The sequence below is a fragment of the Dendropsophus ebraccatus genome, chromosome 5 (genome assembly GCF_027789765.1).
Source record: "Dendropsophus ebraccatus isolate aDenEbr1 chromosome 5, aDenEbr1.pat, whole genome shotgun sequence".
Lineage (NCBI taxonomy): Eukaryota > Metazoa > Chordata > Amphibia > Anura > Hylidae > Dendropsophus > Dendropsophus ebraccatus.
This window is the reverse complement of record NC_091458.1, coordinates 46,659,081-46,679,600: the sequence shown is the minus strand read 5'-3', so window position 1 is coordinate 46,679,600 and position 20,520 is coordinate 46,659,081. Positions and strand designations below refer to the sequence as shown.

The 20,520-nt window shown below is 41.2% G+C and overlaps 1 protein-coding gene across 3 annotated transcripts in view; it reads left to right on the top strand.

The window, feature by feature from the left end:
• RNF41 (ring finger protein 41) overlaps positions 1–19,553 on the top strand; it is a 33,865-nt gene extending 14,312 nt beyond the window's left edge. For 2 of the 3 annotated variants that reach the window (XM_069970038.1, XM_069970039.1), the window contains 5 exons: positions 6,886–6,997; positions 10,978–11,249; positions 14,200–14,335; positions 16,690–16,793; positions 17,278–19,553. In XM_069970038.1, the coding sequence (XP_069826139.1) occupies positions 6,908–6,997; positions 10,978–11,249; positions 14,200–14,335; positions 16,690–16,793; positions 17,278–17,629 (954 nt within the window). In that variant the 5' untranslated portion in view covers positions 6,886–6,907 and the 3' untranslated portion in view covers positions 17,630–19,553. Of the gene's footprint in view, positions 1–6,885; positions 6,998–7,121; positions 7,141–10,977; positions 11,250–14,199; positions 14,336–16,689; positions 16,794–17,277 lie in introns of those variants that run through there. The other variant, XM_069970040.1, reaches the window with a different exon arrangement.
• The last annotated feature ends 967 nt before the right edge of the window (positions 19,554–20,520 follow it).

Sequence of the window (20,520 nt, the reverse complement as noted above, 5' to 3'; positions counted from 1 at the left end):
GTCCTGCTGCGGTGTCCCTTGATGGCCGCAGTCGCTGTTACTTTTAAATCAAACTTGTCTCGTGAGTGAAAGGCCGCCGCAGCCACTCATTTACTGAGACGGGACAGCACCGTGGCCAGGGATACATGTGTAACCGTTAAGACAAGCATGAGGGCTCCGCTCACAAGAGCTTACACTCTATGAGGAAAGGGATGGAGGCAGAAGGCATCTATAAAATATGAAAAATTCCTACTTTGTTTCTGCTCTCTAATGTGCTTGGCTAGCTCAGTGCTTCTCATTATAATCTCCTGTAAGCCACTTTTTGGTTCCATGCAGAAGTAAATCTGCTTATGTTATGGATAGAAAGCTGCTCATAGCTAAATTGGAAATTCACAAGCCTATTAAATGTCCGACACCCTTCAGTTTAAGGGGAGGTTTTCAAAACTGCCTAAAACTTCCTCCCTTTCCTGTAGTAACCAATCCCAGTGCAGTTTAGTTTTTTATTTATTTTTAATGAGCGATACAGAGCCTGACCGCTGGATACATGAGAAGGGGCCATACAGTGTTTGCAACCTGCTCCTTCTTTTAGTCGTCTTTCCGGTGGTTGTGTCCTCCCGGTAACACATGCCGATGTGAGCTCTGCCCTGAATAACTCTCATGTAACTTCTACATTCCCTAAGGATTCTCCTTTCGTTCTGACAGACTCCGATCATGAGGTTTCTTACATCTACACCACCAAGGGTGTCCTCCTCTCTCTCTACTGTTATACTGTGTGACTCAACCCCTCACCCTGTATTGATCTCCAATATCACATGGCTGTTGAGGAACGCATTAGGCCGTTGTTTCAGCGGCATCATACTTACCTAGCTTTGTGAGAATGCAACCTTATTTATATTATATAAATATGTGCGTATATATAACTTTTATTTTTTATTTTTTTCTAAGCCAAACCGTAAATAATTCATTGTAGCGAACCATTGTTTTGGCAGACCATTTCCTATCACTAACAGGTATGTGCCTGTAGTTTTTGGCTGTGAATGGACAAATAATAAAAAAAAATGAAGAAACCTGAGGCAGCCCACGCGGTCAGGAGTAGAATACTGTGTTTCCGGTTTGCCTGTCACAGTCTCTACTGCTGAGTGTTTGGAGTGGTTTAACTGGCTCCTTAAGTCTCCTACAATATTGTCCGTTCCTGAAGTTAGGATTCATCCGAGACTTTAGTACAATGCGATGACATAATGTAATGTATAGTCACAGGATGAAAGCTGAGCGGGCTGTAAATGATGGATCCCTAATTTTTTCCGTCACTTACTGACTAAAGTGACTTTTAATGGAGCAGTAAACATTTTGGCATCTAGTATATCTTCTGCGGCGTTACAGAGCGATCGCCTCATAGGAGCTTCATCTTTTGTCATGGAGCTACAGTATGTAGTATATTTTAGTGTGTAAATGATGTTTTTGCTTTTGTCCTTCCAGTAGAAAGTGCTGTACTGTGTATGTATCTAATATCCGATTTGCTATGAATTTATAGTGTACATGTATAAGGGGGGGATCCCAATTTCCCTCCTTCACCTGGGGATAGCCTGAGACTTCATATAGATTGCTCTGTGGTGGCGTGGAATTCATTGTGTGTCCGGCTCTCAGCTAATTTATTAGATAGGAGCAGTGCAGGATTCCCAGAAATATGATGTGATGTAGCGTCTGAGAAGGCTCAATCCAATGTCATGGCAAACGTGAGAGATGGAGGCAGCAGCTATAATCCACTTATCTCAGCATTTCAGCTTCTAGTATACAAAGGCTTGGCACAACAGTGATAGTTATCAGCCAATGTTGGTTGAACATACGGGCCATTGCCTTTCAATAACCTGTCAAGGGTTTATTGAATCATTTACATCATTACGAATATATTTTCTGGTGTAAACGTCACTTTTTTTTTTTTGTGTGTAAATGGTGAGAATTTTTTAAATGATAAAGCAGTGTCGGCCGTTCTCCAGCTCTAGTTGGCAGTATTTTTCTCCTGGCATACTTGGCATTAAGAATGTCCGTCACCTGACTTATGATCTTTTGACACATGCTTAGCAATGCTTTATTATACAGTAGCAATATATTACAGAGCTTTGTGATCTCCAGTGAATGTTTATATGAAGGTGTGTGTGTAAGCCGTCCGTTTCCATTCCTCATATACATGTTGGGATGGTGAGTCGTTTTTTTCGGTTATATAAGTCTGTAAAAGATTATGTATTAACTTGCGCCTACTTTATGAGATGTAGTCTGAGTCACAGAATTGGGTGTCTGACTATCTAAGAGCGATAGCTGAAGAAGCCTTCATGACCTGCCAGCATGTAGCTAGAGGAGTGCGGTGGATGGCTTTCGGCTCTTTTATTGCAAGTAAGTTCAGAATTGCATTGAGGCTGGAATCGCACATGCAGGAGTAGAAATAAAAGAAGTATTTGTCTTACACTAGAGCAAGTATCCATTGCTTTTTTTTTCCTGTTTTAGTTTTTAACACTTAGCACCTGTGAAGCTAAACATAGTGCTTGTTCTGTAACATCCTCTTACAGAGCTGCAGAAGCTGAGCAGATGATTTGTAAATTTGTGAAAAAAAATATTGACTGTCTGCTCATTTGGTACCTTAAGGGTCCATTTACACAGAAAGTTCATCTGCCAAAGATTTGAAGCCAAAGCCAGGAATGGATTTGAAAAGAGGAGAAATTGCAGGCTTTCCTTTATGACCTGTTCTCTGTTTATAGTCTGTTTCTGGCTTTGGCTTCGAATCTTTGGCAGACAATCTTTCTGTGTTAATGGACCCTAAAGGAGTTCCATTGGGACTGTCAGTGGGCTGTTGAGGTGATAGACCTCTTTCTTCAGTATTAAAAGATGGACAGAAATCTGTCAGCCACTGCAGAGGGACCACCCCCTAACCCCTAAACATAGTAGGGATGTAAGGGAAATTATACTGAATGTTTTCCCACAAAGCATATCAGTCTGCTCAGCGATGCCTGCACATAGGACTGCATGTAACTCTGTGTAATAATAATTCAAACTATTTCAATATTGGTTCAAAAGTGTCAGTGCGTCTGGCGCTTATTCTGTCGTGTATAGTGTGTGTTTTTGGATGGGACTTTTGGGAATTTTTGCAGGACACTGTGGATATTGTTTTACAGCTAATTGTAAATGCTGGTAAATAAGTTCATATTAGTATATTGACTGCTATGACTTATTGACAATTTTAGATTTGTTTGCAAAATGTGCAATGTCCATGACCGATAGGTTGGCAGCCCTATACCTCGCATTGAGCAGAAATGAAGGTGGTGTGCTGGTTGGTATATAGATGGATGGCCAGAATCATGGTCATATGACTGATCTAACAAGTGAATGGCTTCTATGTAACAAGTTGTAAGCATTGATCCTCAAGAGTATCATCTCTAAATATACGGCTTCTGTTAGTGATGAGTTTACGCCACATTCTTTTATCGAGAGTTTGGTACAATGTATATAACGTGTAACACTACAAAATTATTTCAATCTATTTTGTATGATTTAAAGTAAGGAATAAAGTTGTATAGACATGCAGCTATCTCATATCGTTCTCATGTTACCAGAGCCCATATTCCTGCTTCAAAGATAACCTGGCCTTCCTAGTTTCAGGTCATAAGAACCTCATGTTCCGTTGTAACTTGAAAAAAGAATATTTCTGCTTTTCAGCCTTATGGAGATGATTTCCGCAAGCCATTGTCCTTCCCTATCACAACCGCCTTTTGGATGTGGCTATCTTGTCTTCTAAAGAGATTTTAGGATCGCATGTGGCGATAGATGAAGTCTGTTATACACTTCTGTGGTACCTGGATACAATAGATGGTCCTCAGCTGTGCAGCAGATACTGATGGCTAAGAATTATGTATATGGGATTGCTCCTTTTTACAGACAGTGAAGAGTCCCTTTTTTGTGGCATTATCGCTGGTTACATTCGCTGTGTGGCTTGGATGTGTTTTCTGTCTGTCTGTGATGCAAACACTGCTGCAGGGTCACAATCCAGACTTCTATGCATCTCATTTGCATGCTATTGACCTAGATATACTGTAAAGGAAAATGCTTGAGGAAAGCTTTAATAATATAGTACTGCTTACTCCACCAGATCGGGCGCAACCCATCTGCAGGGCAAAAGGAGAAACATTTACTATCACAAGTCAAATGCCCCAAAATAATAAGATTTAACGTAATGAATCAAAGACTATAGCCTACATCTATCACCATATTTGTCACTTTTATTTACTGCCAAAAACCATGACAATTTCTTGATGTCTTATGAGAGATTCAGGGCTGTATGTGCCCTAGTTGATAAATTTGCCAGAACGTATATCACTGGGAGGTAGTATAAAATGTAAGTAAGGCTTTGATCACTTCATTGATACAAAAAAAAAGTGTGTACATAGTCTGATTCTGCTTTTAGCTCCCGTGTATTCTGTTCAGCCATGACTTTATCTTTGACAGGTGAAGATGCATTGTTTTTCTTACTATACTAATATACTGTATTAAAATTAAGCTGAGACTTCATGTTCTGTCGGTGGTGATAAGAGGAGGCTGCAGTAAAGTGATCTGTACAGAATTACTGCATCAGTAGATGGCACTAGTATAAGACAATAGCAACTCCCTGTGGAATGACCTCTTCAATGGTCATAGAGTATGCTTGGTATTTTTTAATATACTGCTGTGCATGCATATAAATAATAAACACTGTATGTTTGCCTCTCCGCTGTGTCCTTTTCTGATCGGTTTCCCCCACTGCCTGCAGAGATGACCTTGTCTTAAGAGTGACAGCCTGCTCAGCAAATCACTGGCCATGTGGCTGTCCCATCTCAGTCAGTGATTGGCTGAGCAGGCTGTGACTCCCGAGGCAAGTTAATCTTGAAAGTGGAGGCTCTGCAATCAGTGGAGTAACACCGGCAACATCTGAAAAGGACACCGTGGGAGCGCGAAGGGCTAAGCATACAGTGTTCGTTTTATATGCACCAGCAGCAGTATATAGATAAAGAACAAACGCCGGACAACCCCTTTAAGGGTCTGAGTGACTATGCTAAATTGTGATGCAGAAGAGCCATCATAGTCAGCATTAACTTTCTCAGCATTGTGGCCGAACATGGCAAGCTGTGATGCACTGTATGGGTACCCATGCTGATCTCTGTTCACTGCTTAAAGTGCTTGCAGTGTGCGCATGGGCATCAGAATTGCCATTATTATTAATAATAATTATAATAATATAATAATAATAATTAATTATTCATGTATGGAGCCTTGTGTATGCAGCCTCTGAATTGCTTTGTCTGTGAGTCCACACAGATATTGTCCTATTAGTAGCAACAGTGCAAGGAGTCTGGACCTTTCTGTGCTGGTTTGCTGTGTGTGTGTGTTTTGATATTGGCCGTGCTGTGTTTGGGGGGTGGCCTGGCAATGGGAGCATGGCTGCTATATGAGAACACTGGTTGTATGCTAAAGAAACAACAAAACTTTGTCATATTGGAGCAGAACCTGTCTTCTATGAATCTGGTAGTGATTCTTGTATTTCGTGTATCAGCCCAGATTGTCTCTTGGTGTGAACAGAACCTGTACGGCCACAGCCCTGACCCTGGAATGTTATAAGCCAAATATTGGCACAGAACCCAGTGTTTCCTTTCCCATCCTTCATATACTTTTCCATGACGCAGTTATAAAGAAAGCCGCAGGTTTCCACTGCTACTTTTTCTTCTGACATGAAGGCAAATGAAGTGTTTCTACTCTGTGTGTGTGTGTGTATGTGTGTAAGTATGTATGTATATACACATATACATTCACTCTATAATTTATGAGTTTTTTTTTTTCATTCTTTTTGAAAACCCAAGTTAAAGGGGTTGTCCAACGAAAATCTTTTTCGTTCAAATCAACTGATATCAAAAAGTTATATAGATTTGTAATTTACTTCAATTAAAAAATCTCAAGTTTCCCCATACTTATCAGCTGCTGTATGTCCTACAGGAAATGTTGTTTTATTTTCAGTCTGCTGACATATCTGGCTGAGACAGGAACTTTGTCTCGTTTTCTATGAATCCCCATAGAAAACCTCTCCTGCTCTGGACAGTTCCTGTCTCGGCCAGAGATGTCAGCAGAGAGCACTGTGTCAGACTGAAAATAAAACATTTCCTGTAGGACATACAGCAGCTGATAAGTATGGGAAAAGTTGAGATTTTTTTTTTTCTCATATTCAAGATTTATTAAGATTTTCAATTACAGGAACATTAAAAGGAAAAAGGCATCTCTTCACAGAAGCCCGGAGGCATACATACATCAACAGCCCAAAAGTAGCAAAACATAACAGAGCAACGGCGTCTACTGTCCTTACTCCCTAGATCAGAGGCAATCCCCCGCTATCCACTGGAAAGAAAAGAAAACTGAAGGATATTAATCCTTCGTTATAGGGGGTCCTAATAAACCCGTAAACTGTCATTAGCCCTGTCAACTAAAAAATAAATAAAAAATGCAAGGGTCAAGAGTCGTATCAGTCTGGGGCAAGAAGAAGTTTGTATTCATCGGTGGTTACGAAATCTAACAAACTTGAGATTTTTTAATAGTAGTAAATTACAAATCTATATAACTTTCTGACACCTGTTGATTTGAAAGAGAGACTTTTGCTGGATAACCCCTTTAAGTGAAACTATTGGCTATTTACATGAAGAGCGGCTTGATGCTGTGCTGTGAAAATGTTTTTATACACCGTATACCCTTGCTTGGGATAAATCCATCAGCAGTACGTACTCTAACCGTGCTTTTAAATAGTCTGTTTATAAAGCTGTGCATAACAATACTGTACTGTGGGTGAAATGTGTGGTCTACTGTGTGAATAATGGATGATTTCTGCCACATTTCTTCCTCCAGTGTTTAGTGTCGGTGATGAGCGATGGGGTATGATGTAACACGCTTCCAGGGTGATGTGGACGAAGACCTTATCTGCCCCATATGCAGTGGGGTTTTGGAGGAGCCAGTTCAAGTAAGTATTACATCATGACCGCAGTGGAGGAGGGTTTTGTGTAAGCTGTTTCATGTGCATGTGTTTATTATATTCCTCTATTATCTGTCTTCTGTGTCAGAATCACTCATATGATGAGGATACATGACAAAGACCAGGCCAGGGTAAGGATTAAAGGAGAAGTCCAGAGAAAATTTTTATTAGAGTATTCTATTGCCCCCCAAAAGTTATACAAATCACCAATATACACTTATTATGGGAAATGCTTATAAAGTGCTTTTTCCCTGCACTTACTACTGCATCAAGGTTTTACTTCCTGGATAACATGGTGATGTCACGACCCGACTCCCAGAGCTGTGCAGGCTGTGGCTGCTGGAGAGAATGATGGCAGGGGGATGTTCGGTGTCCCTCCAGTGCCCTGTGTCCCTCAGTGTCCCCCTGCCATCATCCTCTCCAGCAGCCACAGCCCGCATAGCTCTGGGAGTCGGGTCGTGACATCACCATGTTATCCAGGAAGTGAAGCCTCGATGCAGTAGTAAAGGCCCTATTCCACGGGCCGTCTAGAGGAGCAAACGAGCGCTCCTTGTTCCCCGATTGCTGCCGCAGCTATTCAACGCGGCAGCAGCAAGCGGGTGAGTGCGGGGGGGCTGTCCGGGTGATCGCTGATCATCCGGGCAGCCCATAGGATATAGCAGCGTCTGCTGCCGATGCTCCTATTCAACGGAGCGACGGCAGCAGATCGCTGCTATATCAGTCGCTTGTTTTTCAACATGTTGAAAAACACGCGACTGCAACGATCAGCCGACATGAACGATGTCGGCTGATCGTTGCACTCTATTCCACGGGGCGATTATCGTCCGCAGTGGCCGATATCTGCCAAATACGGACGATAATCGTTCTGTGGAATAGGGCCTTAAGTGCAAGGAAAAAAACACTTTATGTGCATTTCCCATAATAAGTGTATATTGGTTTACATTCTGATGTTGTACATTTACCTACCACATCTGCTGGAAGTTTGTTCTAAGTATCTACTACTCTTTTTCAGTAAAGTAATATTTTCTCACATTGCTTCTGATCTTTCATCCAACTAACCTCAGATTGTGTTCCCTTTGTTCTTGAGTCGTAGTTTTTTTTAAACACCTCCCTCTTGAACCTTATTTAGTAATTTTTTAACATATTTAAAGGTTTTGACATAACTATACCAGTTGGGTAGCAAGTCTGTATTCTTAAGGACACTTGTCTTGCAAATTGCCCGTAGGTGTGGGTGAGCAGCATAGGACTTTCTGAGTATATAGCTTTACACACAGTAGCCACTGTATTGAATAGTCTGCCCTGTGGTCAGCGGCTCTAGCTTCTGAATGTGCTATCATTCCTTTAAAAAAAGTTTTGTTGTTTTTTTTGGGTTTTTTTCTTTTAGTTTCAGGTAGCATTACACAAAGTACAAGTGTGTTTTCCATCCATGCAAAATCTGTTGTGTAAGGACTATTATATAGAGGCAGCGTATACAGTACTTGGTGACTTTTGTCAAGTCACCCGGTATTGTAGACATGGTTCAATATAATGTAGTTACTCACCCCCCCCGCCCCCCCATGTCCCTCTCTGCCATTCACACCTGGCTCGAAATTCCACTAGTAGTAATGCTATACACTTGAACTAGATTATAGTAATCGGTCATGAAATGTCCCCTCTGAAGGTGCAGTCGTCTTTGGGTTACCTTTTGTACACATGTTGTTTTGTGCTGATCTTAGTTTCCGTGAATCTGTAGTATGTACTCAAGGTCACTCGCCAAGTGGGCATGTAATTGTCCTGTGGGATTTTCTAGTACTGGTCACATGGCCAGTTGGTCTCTTGATGCTCCTGTCCTATCTGCACAGTTACAGGCGATGCACTTGCATTCAACCCTACAGGAATCTCAGCTTTTCCTCTACCCTCTTATCTATCCTCTACGGAAAAATAAGAAAGCAATTCAGATCTTGATGCCGTACTAAAAGCTCTTGTTCCTATGACAATGGGGGGACCTTGAAAGCCCATTAGGAACTGAGAGAAGTTTATATGGGAATATGGAGAACAACATGGAGTATTATTAACTGGTGATAATGTACCTGGTGGCTGTACTTCAGTTGCCCCTTTGCCCTAAAATTAGCCATCATTAGGGTTGTGAACCTGAGCTCATAGTGCTTGCTGTGTATTATGGGGAGGTTACTGAAATTGTGCTGTCTGCTATCTATTCATAACTTCCGCTTTCACCCAGCGTACTGCACATGTATTATAGATGCATTTAGATGTTTGCAATGGTTTTGCACTTGCCAGACTCTTAAATAATTTAGTTGTGTACATGATGTGGCATTAGAAACATGCTTCTGTAAAAGTGTCATGTGTCTAGATGCATCCATGGCCATGTTTTTAAATGACAGCAGTATTTGTTCTGTACAAGACTTGTTTGAGCAGTTCCTGAAGTCGGCTGAAACTACCAGACCCTCCCTTCCAAGTATTTGGATGTCAGGTTATGTCAGATGGTTATTCAGTAATAAAATCTGTGCAGGCACGAGCAAAAAACTTAGCAAGTCAGGGCTTTTCTGAATTATGCTATTTTTAGGGAATCTGGAGTTATGTTTAGAAATATTGCACAAGGAAAATTTGCTGTGAGATGAAGTGTTTACTTTTCCATTCCTGTCTGGCAGGAAATAGCGTTCATTTCTGAAACATTTCCTTCTTAAAGGACCAAATTTCTATGTGCTCACTATGAACCTGAACTATCGGCTTCTGATTCCCGCTGTCTGCCCGCTCCGTGGAGAGGGTGGATACAGCCTGAGGACCACCTAGAAAACTGGGATACAGCCTATGGCTATGGCTGTATCCCAGTTTTCCAGGCGGTCCTCAAGGTTTTAGCCACCCTTTCCACTGAGCGGGCAGACAGCAGGAATCAGAAGCCGATAGTTCAGGTTCATACGTACCCGAACCTCGGCCGGTTCGCTCATCTCTAGTGCTCACATCATTGGTAATTTTAGTTCTTGGGCAAAAGTAATGGTGAGTGTAGCCTGCACCTATACAGTTATCATACAATTAAAGTGTCACTGTCATGTTTTTTGTTAGTCCAGGCAATTTAAAGAAACTTTGTAATTGGGTTTATTAGGCAAATATGCCATTATCTGCATTCAAAAAGACTTTCCCTAGGTCGCCCCCCTCCTCCTCTTTCTCATTCACTGCTCATTATCAGGAAATCACGACTTGTTGCATCAGACATGCCCTGTCTGTTCTATGGGGAGGAGGGAGATTAGTCGGCAGCAGAGAGCAGAGAACAAAGGATTACACAGTGGGACCTGTGTGAAAGCTGATATTCAGAGGTCAGAGAGGTCAGTGCTGACTTCAGAGGAGATAGCCCGGTGATGTAGATGTAGCTGTTTTGGTACCTCATCTCCCTCCACCCCTCCCCTCTCCATAGAGAACAATGAAGACAGGGGAGAGCTTCAAACTGCTTTCTCATGATAAAAATGCATTTTAATAAACCCAATTACCAACTTTCTTAAAATCGCCTGTACTATCGATTTCTGCAAGAAACAAAAAACACAGGTACACTTTAAAAAGCCAGATTTCTTGTATTCGAGATAGATAGATAGATATATATAGATATATATATATAGATATAGATATAGATATATTATATAGTGTGTGTGTGTGTATATATGTTTATTTATTTTATTTATATTTTATTATTTATTATTTTTTTTTCATTTTGATATTATGATTTCTCTATTTTGGTTTCAATGACCTTTTGTAACCATGTGGTATAAACATGTATTATCTTAGTTGGCTCAGCTATTCTAAAATTATATCCTCCAATACATGAACTTGAACATCATACCGTGCAAGCCAGAACACTCATACTGGATATAACTTGTGTTATTATTAGTAATGGGTATAAAGGGTTATATTTTGTGCCTAGTGTATATCCTACGTCATGGCGCACATTGGTTTTCATACGGCTTTCTTTTCCCTTACAGGCTCCTCATTGTGAGCACGCCTTTTGCAATGCCTGCATCACACAGTGGTTCTCCCAGCAGCAGACTTGTCCCGTGGACCGCAGCGTTGTTACAGTAGCGCACCTACGCCCAGTCCCCCGCATCATGCGGAATATGCTCTCCAAGCTCCAGATTACATGTGACAACGCTGTTTTTGGCTGTACCACAATTGTGCGACTGGACAACCTCATGTCTCACCTTAATGACTGTGAACACAACCCAAAGCGACCAGTAACATGTGAACAAGGATGCGGGTGAGTCCATGTTTTATTACAATGTGCTAATATTATTGCGGGTGAGTAATTGCTTATAGTGTGAGCATTCACATTGTGAAACATCCTTCAGCAGTATGAAGCTGGCAGATAATAAAGCCTTGGCTTGGATTGCAAATGTTCTCCAAGGAGAATGTTGTATCTAAGAAGCTTATATCCCCAAAATCTGGCTGCGTGTGCTTCAGAGTTTTGTTATATTTATGGACTAGATAATCCATCATGCTATCCAAGGATTGTCAGCATGATATGTTGGTATAATAGATGTACAGCATTGGGCTTCCCTATCAAAGCAATCTATGACTGTCAGAGGTTCATGCTGTCTGTGGTTCAGACAGAATTAAATTAGTTAAAGGTGAGCTATCAGCAGGTTACACGAATCTAACCTTTTGATAGCCCCCTATTGTGCACAGGGTGCTGAGGATGAATGTATGTCTCTTACCTTCATCCTCTGCGCAATTCCTGTGTACTGTAGTCCTCTGTCCAGTAAGGCCATTTGGAGCATTGCCCTGCCTCTCGCTCCCCACTGATAATCATTAGAACGGGTGAGTTAGCTGGGGGTGGGCAGTGCTTTAAACGGCCTTACCAGACAGAGAACTACATTAAGGGTAGCTTCACATGTACCAGATCCCCAGAAGATTTCACGCTGCAAAATCCACTGCTGATCCTGGTAGTGGAAAGTGAATGGGACACATACCCGCTGTGGAATTTTCATTTTGCTGCCAGTATGTGACCCAGCCCCCTTAACCCCCCCCCCCCCCCCCCCCCCCTCATCACGCCAACCGCAACAAACATTACCTGTGTGTGAGGCTCACCATCAGCCAATCAGTGCTTAGCGACGGGAGCCTCACAAACAGCCGCGGCGCCGAGCAGGTAATGTATTCTCCGGGCTGGGGGCTGCAGGTGGCCAGGTGTTAAAGGGGCCGGGTCACATATTGGCCGCAGCGGGTATGTGACCCATTCACTTCACACCACCAGGGTCAGCAGTGGATTTCGCTGCAAACTTGATCCAGTACGTGTAAAGCTACCCTAAAACTGGACAGAAACTGCCCCGAGAATGAAGGTAAGACACATACCTTCATACTCAGCTCCCCATGTACAATAGGGGCTTTTAATTCCCCTTTAAAGAATCTCTTTAGGTAGCTTTAAAAAAAAAAAAAAAAATCCTCTGCATAATGTATTTATGTATTCACATTCAGCAAGCTTGTCAGGATCATCTTTAAGAGCTTAGTTTTTCCTACATGAGATTCCTGTACAGTGCCTGGTGCTTAGATATGACTACTTATTGTGCAAATCACCCGGGCAAGCCCAAGCACACGCTAAGCCGGCAAAGAATGCAAATAAGTAATGCAGTGGATTTTATATGAACTTTTAAAGCAGATTCATGATTTCAGATTAATGTAAAGTGGTGTTTGAAGGGCGACCTATGTGTTATGGTACAGTCCCATGTTGCACAATTGTACTAATACCATAGTTATACCAGCTGGATTGTGCGTCTGTCGGCCATCCCATTTGGGCACAGCTTCATCCACATGCAGTAGCTGCATTGTGTGTGTCTGTACCATAAAGCTATCTGATCTTGTGGCTGTGCACACGTTCCCACACTGATGGCAAAGATCTGCTAAACCTCAGCAAAGGGAGTGCAGTCACTGTAAACCCTAACAAAATGGTTGCCTTCAAGGTTCTCCCTTTGATGTACAGGCGCATGGGTTGCCCAATAACAATTTCTGATAGCATTTTATTACAGTTTTACAAAAAAGAGATTCTAAGCATGTTCATCTGGCTCTTTCCACCAACAAAGTTAACTCTATGGGAGGACAGTGCATGCTTCTCCTTCTATCTAGCTGAGAATAAGTTATTGCGCAACCTTCACTTTCACATGGACATCTGTCTCCTTTTCCGCAGGTAGCTTATGCTGCTGTAATTCTTGTTTACCAACACAGTGATATTACGCTGAGCACGTCCACACATTCCACACCATGTAAATGTCATGAACCAGTCACGTTAGAGCTGAAATACTGGTGGACACCCAATCATTATAGACAGTTATTCACCGAGAACTGCAGCATACCCAATGTAGAGGTGCAGCCTTAAGTCACATCTCTACATTTGTTTAACAGTCGTTGGATTATCCATCAGTGATCCATATCGGCTACACAATGCTGCCAATGTACTGGGCTGTAGCTTACTAGTAAGATACTAGTAGATATCAAGTATACAAATGTATTGTACAAATGTAAAGATGCATGGCCACCTCCACTAAGGAAGTGATCTCACTACTCTAAGGTATATAGGCACAGTATTACATGAGTGGTTCAGTGCAGTGTTAATGCATATGCTTCTGCTTTCATCTTCTGGAAGGATTTATCCCCCCAAAAAATGGGTCCAGCAGCAATCAGATTATCTTAGAGGGAAAGTGCAGCTGTTTGGTAAAATGTTAGCATACAGAAGCCACTCTTGTGACTGGTTCAAATTGAGTATAGCTAAATGGTGCTGGTCACCAGACCAGGTAATTCTGCTTCATTGAGTACCTATGGTGATGCCACATCCTCTGCGTCTCTCCACTAGAAATACTATACTTTTCTTGCAAAAATGTTGTCCTTGGAAACTTTTCTTCTACTGTAGAAATACATGGCAGACTAAAGTGACTTCTGATCAGCAGATTCTGTTGTTAGCCATTTATTGGACACAATTGTATACACTGCACACATCTGCCTAATAATGTCTGACTCTTGCCATCCATTGCTTTGGCTTATAATCACTCTCTATCTGAATGAATTTTATTTGAAGCTTTTTTTTTTTCTACAGTTAAAAGGTATTGCAAAGCCAGTGTTCTTTTTATGCAGGCTGGACATTTCGTTCATCATGATATTGTGCAAAAAATGACAAACAAATGGTTGAATAATTTTATTTATTCCCCCCCCCTCCCTTTTAGTCTGGAAATGCCCAAAGATGAACTACCAAATCATAACTGCATAAAGCATCTTCGCTCTGTGGTGCAGCAGCAGCAAACTCGGATAGGGGAGCTAGAAAAAGCAACAGCAGAGAACAAGCACCAGCTATCAGAACAGGTATAGTATTTGGCTAAGGTGCCATTGTAGAAGTTCTGTGGTTTGGATTCTGTACCACGTAGCCACAGAAAATTAGAATAGCTGTAGAGGAAATTTTCTGCATGCGGTGGAATTTAAAGCGACTCTGTACCCACAGTCTGCCTCCCACAAACCTCTTGTACATTCAGATAGCTGCTTTTAATCCAAGATTTGTCCTGGGGTCCGTTTGGCAGGTGATGCAGTCATTGTCCTGAAAAACAACTTTTAACCTTCAGCTCTGTGTCAAATATGTGTGGCCTAGGGTGTCTGTGGATTAGACTTGCACCGCCTCTCCGCCCCTCCTCCCTGCCCTCTTCATCCTTAGGAATGCCCTTAGAACGTTTTCTCCTATTTATCACCTGTCTGAACACTGCACATAAGCTGGATCATTAAGGCAGTGTTCACACAAGTGGTGAATAGGAAAAATACTGCCCAGGGCATTCCTAATGGTAAAGAGGGTGGGTAGGAGGGACGTAGAGGCAGTACAAGCCTAGGGCACAGACACCATAGGCCACGCCAATTTGACACAGGGCTGCAAGTTTAAAAGTTATTTTTTAGGACAAAAACTGCATCACTGCCGAACGGACCCCAGGACAGATCTTTGATTAAAAGCAGCTATCCAAAGGTACAAGTGGTTTGGGGAGGACATATTGTGGGTACAGAGTCGCTTTAAAATCCAACGCTTGCTCATAATGTTGTGGCTTTCACAGTAGAGTTCACTCCTAGTATATGGCTGATGGTAACACATTCAGATTTAAATGCAGAGTTTGCACAGAGTAGTGGAGAGATCCATAATGAGTTGAGGCTTTACATTACATTTTCATGTTTTATTGTGGTTATACAGGCAAATACTCATACTGTAAATGTGTTGACAAGGTGTTCACACCCTTATAACAAATGACATGGTTAATAAAAAAAATGTATGCACTATTAATTTTAATAAAGGTATGAATTTCTTTATATTGCAGTTTACTGTCAGATCAGTGATCCACTCAAAATAGATTTTACTTTGCAACCAAGCTATGGAGGCCTTCAGAAGGCCCCTGGCTGTGGCAACAGATTGGCGCCCAACCTTGTCATAGGGGTGCTGATCTGAGCCCTGGTAGCACCACCAACTGTTAAAGAATCGCCTATGTTCTGCAGTTGCTATTGACTGCAGTATCTTGGTGTTAAATGAACAGTATTGGTGCCTGTGATCAGTTGCTGATAGCAGACGCTTATGGTGTGTTTACACAGACAGATTTATCTGACAGATCTTTGAAGTGAAAGCTGTGAACAAGCTATAAACAGGGAACAGGTATTAAAGCAAATACTGAGATTTCTCCTCTTTTCAAATCCATTCCTGGCTTTGGCTTCAATAATCTGTCAGATAAATCTTTGTGTAAACGCACCCTTAATCGGATCAGATTGTAATAAGGACAACAATTAGACACACATGCTTGGCTTGCTCATGGGTGAGTTTGGGTGTTGATGGTAGTTGCTTCTCACAGATGGGTTTTCACCCCAATAGACAGAAGACTCCGTAGCACTCTTTTTCTTGCAAAAGTATTAAAAAGTTCATTGACAGCGTGCACAGGGCAAAGGCGGTATATGTATACAACATTTATCACCACACTGGTAACTAGATAATGGAAGCTTTTGTAAGGCGACTGATGTTTCATCCCAAGACAGGGTCTTTCTCAACGCTGCAATGTGATAGTGTGCTAAGAAGGGCTCCTGGCGCTGTCCTGGGGCATATCAAGTGCTGTGTCACAGTATACAGGTTACATTTACATATTACAAAATTTAAATTATTCGAATAAATAAAAATACAAAGTGAATACGAGACCTGCTTACTTATGCTTACAGACTACAACTGGAGGTGACACAAGAGGCACAAATGCTTTATTTGCCCATGGTCCAGCCATTGTACATAGTCAGAACATGATGATTATTTAATTCTAAGAAACAAACATACGAAGCGCATGCAGCATTATTTAAAAAATTGCAAAAGTCAAAATGGTGGACCAGATGTACTAACTCGTCCACACCAGAATTCTGTACAAAATGTGACGCACAGCTTGTATCTTTGCATCTGTTGTGCATTTTATACATTTTAGAAACCTTTTTCCACTGGGCCTCAAAAGGGGGCAAGACTTATGGTGCGACACTGTGCTCAAAATTCTGGAACTTATAAAGGGTATCTGTCAGCTGTAATTCACATGCCAAACTACTGACACTATTAGATAGCTGTTAGGGCAAGGGGTCACATGATGCCTTTCATATGTTGTCTATTTTTGTTTATGCAAATTAAATCTAAAATGTGCTTGTTTAAATGCGTCTCCCCCCTGTTTCAGAAAAGGGACATCCAGCTCTTAAAGGCGTACATGAGAGCAATCCGCAGTGCCAACCCAAACCTACAAAATTTAGAAGAAACTATAGAGTATAATGAAATTCTCGAGTAAGTGAAACTATTTTTATGAAGTTTTACAATCTTATGTTTACTTTCTATTAACTGTACTTCAACTTTCCACTCTAATTAAATGTGAATGTAAAGTCCATTGTATGACTGTAAACATGTGCCGGTCAGTGCCCTTTTGCAGTGCCTTTACACAGCACAATCGGTCGTGGGGCCGTCTTAATGCATAATCAGCCACACGTCCCAGGTTTAAACCGAGATCTGCTGCCGATAATTGCTCGATTATCGGCTGATCACTGTCCACATTAAGAGTAGGACATAGACAGACAGGTTATGGAGTAATAAGTCACAGTTAAGCTAACACTTAGTGGTTTCTGTAGCGTAAAGAAAAGTTACAACTTGTAAGTACTGGACTAACTTCTTATTTCAACCTTTTGGGCACAGATATTATTCAGCAATTGAGATGCATACGTAATGTAGTTTACTTTTTAACTAAAAAAAATAATTTTATTTGTATTAATCCCAGGTGGGTGAACTCCTTACAGCCAGCACGTGTGACTCGCTGGGGAGGGATGATCTCCACACCAGATGCCGTGCTGCAAGCAGTCATCAAGCGTTCACTAGTGGAAAGTGGCTGCCCGGCCTCCATAGTAAATGAGCTCATAGAGAATGCCCATGAACGCAACTGGCCGCAGGGTCTGGCTACTCTTGAGACAAGGCAGATGAATCGACGATATTATGAGAACTACGTGGCAAAACGAATCCCAGGAAAGCAGGCCGTGGTGGTGATGGCCTGCGAGAACCAACACATGGGAGAGGACATGGTTTTAGAACCTGGACTGGTAATGATATTTGCTCATGGGGTTGAAGAAATTTAATTGCACATGTATATGCAATTATTATATGCACTCCATGTGCTTCTCCATAAGCTCCATCCTTCCAGGAGGCAGGGTCTTATATTCCAAGCATTTGCTTACCATATAAAGTCCCACTCTTGCCACTGGTGCCTACTAGCTAAGTGCAGGCTAAGGACTTGCCATTGTTGATTTTTGTATGGAAGACACTCCAAGGGCACATAATCGGATTTTATTTTGTCCTACACAGTGCACAATGATACCAACTTATCACCCCAAACAATCCATACTCATTTCTTTATTTTTGCTTGGCGTTCATTGAAAGAAATGGGAATTGTCCTATGAGGTGCAAAGCAAATTTCAACAATTTTTGGCGAAGAGAAGAAGAAACACTAATAAAACTTCTATGAAGAAGCAGAGGCATTGTAATGGAATTATGGGCATTTTACAAGAGGTGCCAAGGCATACTCTTAAATCACTGGGATCTGTAAGCAGATATGCTACGACTTGAACCAGGACTTGTGCAAACCACCATGGACTTGGATTTTGCAGGAGAGTTTTAGTAGGCTATAGGATAAAAAAAAGAGAAAGTAGATATTTTTTTAAACCCTCTGTCACATGGCACTAGTTTTTAGATGTTCAGTTTGTTTTGGTTGTGGTCACGATAAATTAGCAGCAATATGCAGCAGACAATGCAGCCGTTCCATAGAAATCCTGACACTCGTTCTGTCTCTTGTAACTTCCATCCTTAGATGTGAACAGATATTGGTACCACACTGCAGCTTTTCTTTACCTTGAATGAATGGAAAAAGTTAGTTACAGATGTGCATTAGATCACATGCTACTTTGAATTTTTTTTTTTTTTTTTTGTGATGTGTGGGACGTGTGTTTCGGGTTTTCCCTTTTCCACCCTCTTAACACAAGGGAACATGTAGCATAAAAAAAATTATGCTTTTTTTTTTTCCTTTTTCCTCCTTTTCTTAGGTCTTGTGTATAGCACTATTATTATAATGCTTGCGTTTTGAACATAACTTTAGCCACCATATATAGTAAAGAACCCTTAGAGTCCTACTTGATTCTCTGAGTCATTGGAAAAAGGGACATGTGGACTCTTCAGCCACTTCAGCAAATCTGAAAAATCAGAGCCATTTTCTTTCTTTTGCTCCTCTCACTTCTTGTATAGATTCAGACTTGAAGTTAAGCAGAATGTATCAGTCTCCAGTGTTCCGAAACCAGATGTCTTCATTTATTTCTTTTGAAAGTTTTCTATCTTTTGTGTCCTGTTTAAATGTTTGTGGTATATTGTTTTTTTGTTAATATGTGAAGTATCTCATTTTTTTTTTTCTTTTCTTTTTTAATATACATAAATATATAGGTTGTAAGTTTTGGATTTCTTGTTTCACCCCAACTCTAATTGAACTAGGATCCCTGTGAGATCTGCATCACACCCAAAGTGATAATCCTTGTTCAGGTTTCTCTAGTTGTGTGTATTTCGTGCCAACATAAATTCATGTGAAATGCTCAGGACGTAGAGCAAAGCTGTGGTACGTGAACTGTTTCTTCAGGCAGTTAACCCCTCATCTCCATATGATTATGAAATGTCTGGTAGAAATGTTTTTTTCTTTATCTCTGGGTAAATGTCGCTGCCTCAAATCCCTCCCCCCCCCCCCCCCTTCTTTGCTGGGGTTCAGAAAAAAAAATAGTGTGTGTGAGGCCTACATATTAAGATACTTTAAATACCTAGATTATAGAACATGGCATGTAGTCACACAGAGCGGAATCTCACATTTCAACTAAATGGTAAAGGTTACTATAGAACACATTCAGATAAGGTTATAAGAAGATTAGATTGGTAACCAAGATCTAAATGGTACGTTGAGAAACAAACCCTGTCTGAATGGCCTTTTCCAACAACTCAAGGTAATCAATGTAGGTGTGACCCCCCCCCCCCCCCCCCCCCTTCTTTCTGCACAGTGTTTTGACTTCAGTCAGCAGAAAAACTGCCTGTCAAACCTATAGATTGTGAATGTAGATATACAGCATATCAGAGATGACTTCACCTCCCTTTGAATCCAATTTGTTGATATAAGAAGGTGCTCGCACTGCCACAATCTTTTGTCCCTTCTACCTGCTGTAAAACGTTTATGGTCTTGAAAATCAGACCCTGTGTTGGAGACCCTCAAACTCAATTGTATAAGGCTGGTTTCCTATGGGCATAAGATGGCCTTTTTTTAGATTCATAATATGGTTGCAAGGCCCGGACTGACGGCAGATCTGATGATAGCTGGTAGTTTTGGTCATAAGAAATGCTGTCTGGCTAGAACTCATGGTTCTGTTATGCCCATGTGTAACTGGCCTTATGATGTGAAAAATTTCCTGCCACAATGATAAATCTGCCGGCATGGAAATCATTGTTGTCTGATCTGTCCATTTAGCATTAGCGTTTCGGGAATCCTTCTTTTCGCACTGTAAAGGCTATGTTAATGTGGACACTCTTGAATCACTATGTGAATGCACAAAGTTCAAAAATCCATGTGTGTTAAATTTCACTTCTTTTCTATTTACTCTTCAAGCCTTACTACCCTTCTACAACCCTGTCACTCCTTCCCCCAATATATTGTGTCTTACCTATAGAAAAGTGAATATATATTAGATTTTGTCCCAAATTATTTTGAGCCTTTTGATTTTTTTTAAATCTGAAAAGTGCCAATAGTTCCGCACAACTATATTCACATGTCAGTAGCATCAGTTTACTGTGAATTAATCTGTGGATAGGAGATAAGAAGTTGTCGTCTTTAAAGGGGTTGTCCAGGCTTAGAAAAACATTGGCCGCTTTTTCTCAAAACTAGCACCTCTCTTGTCCTCTCTTTCATTGTAGGGAATTGTAATACTACGCTGAACCTAGGGAATTGTAA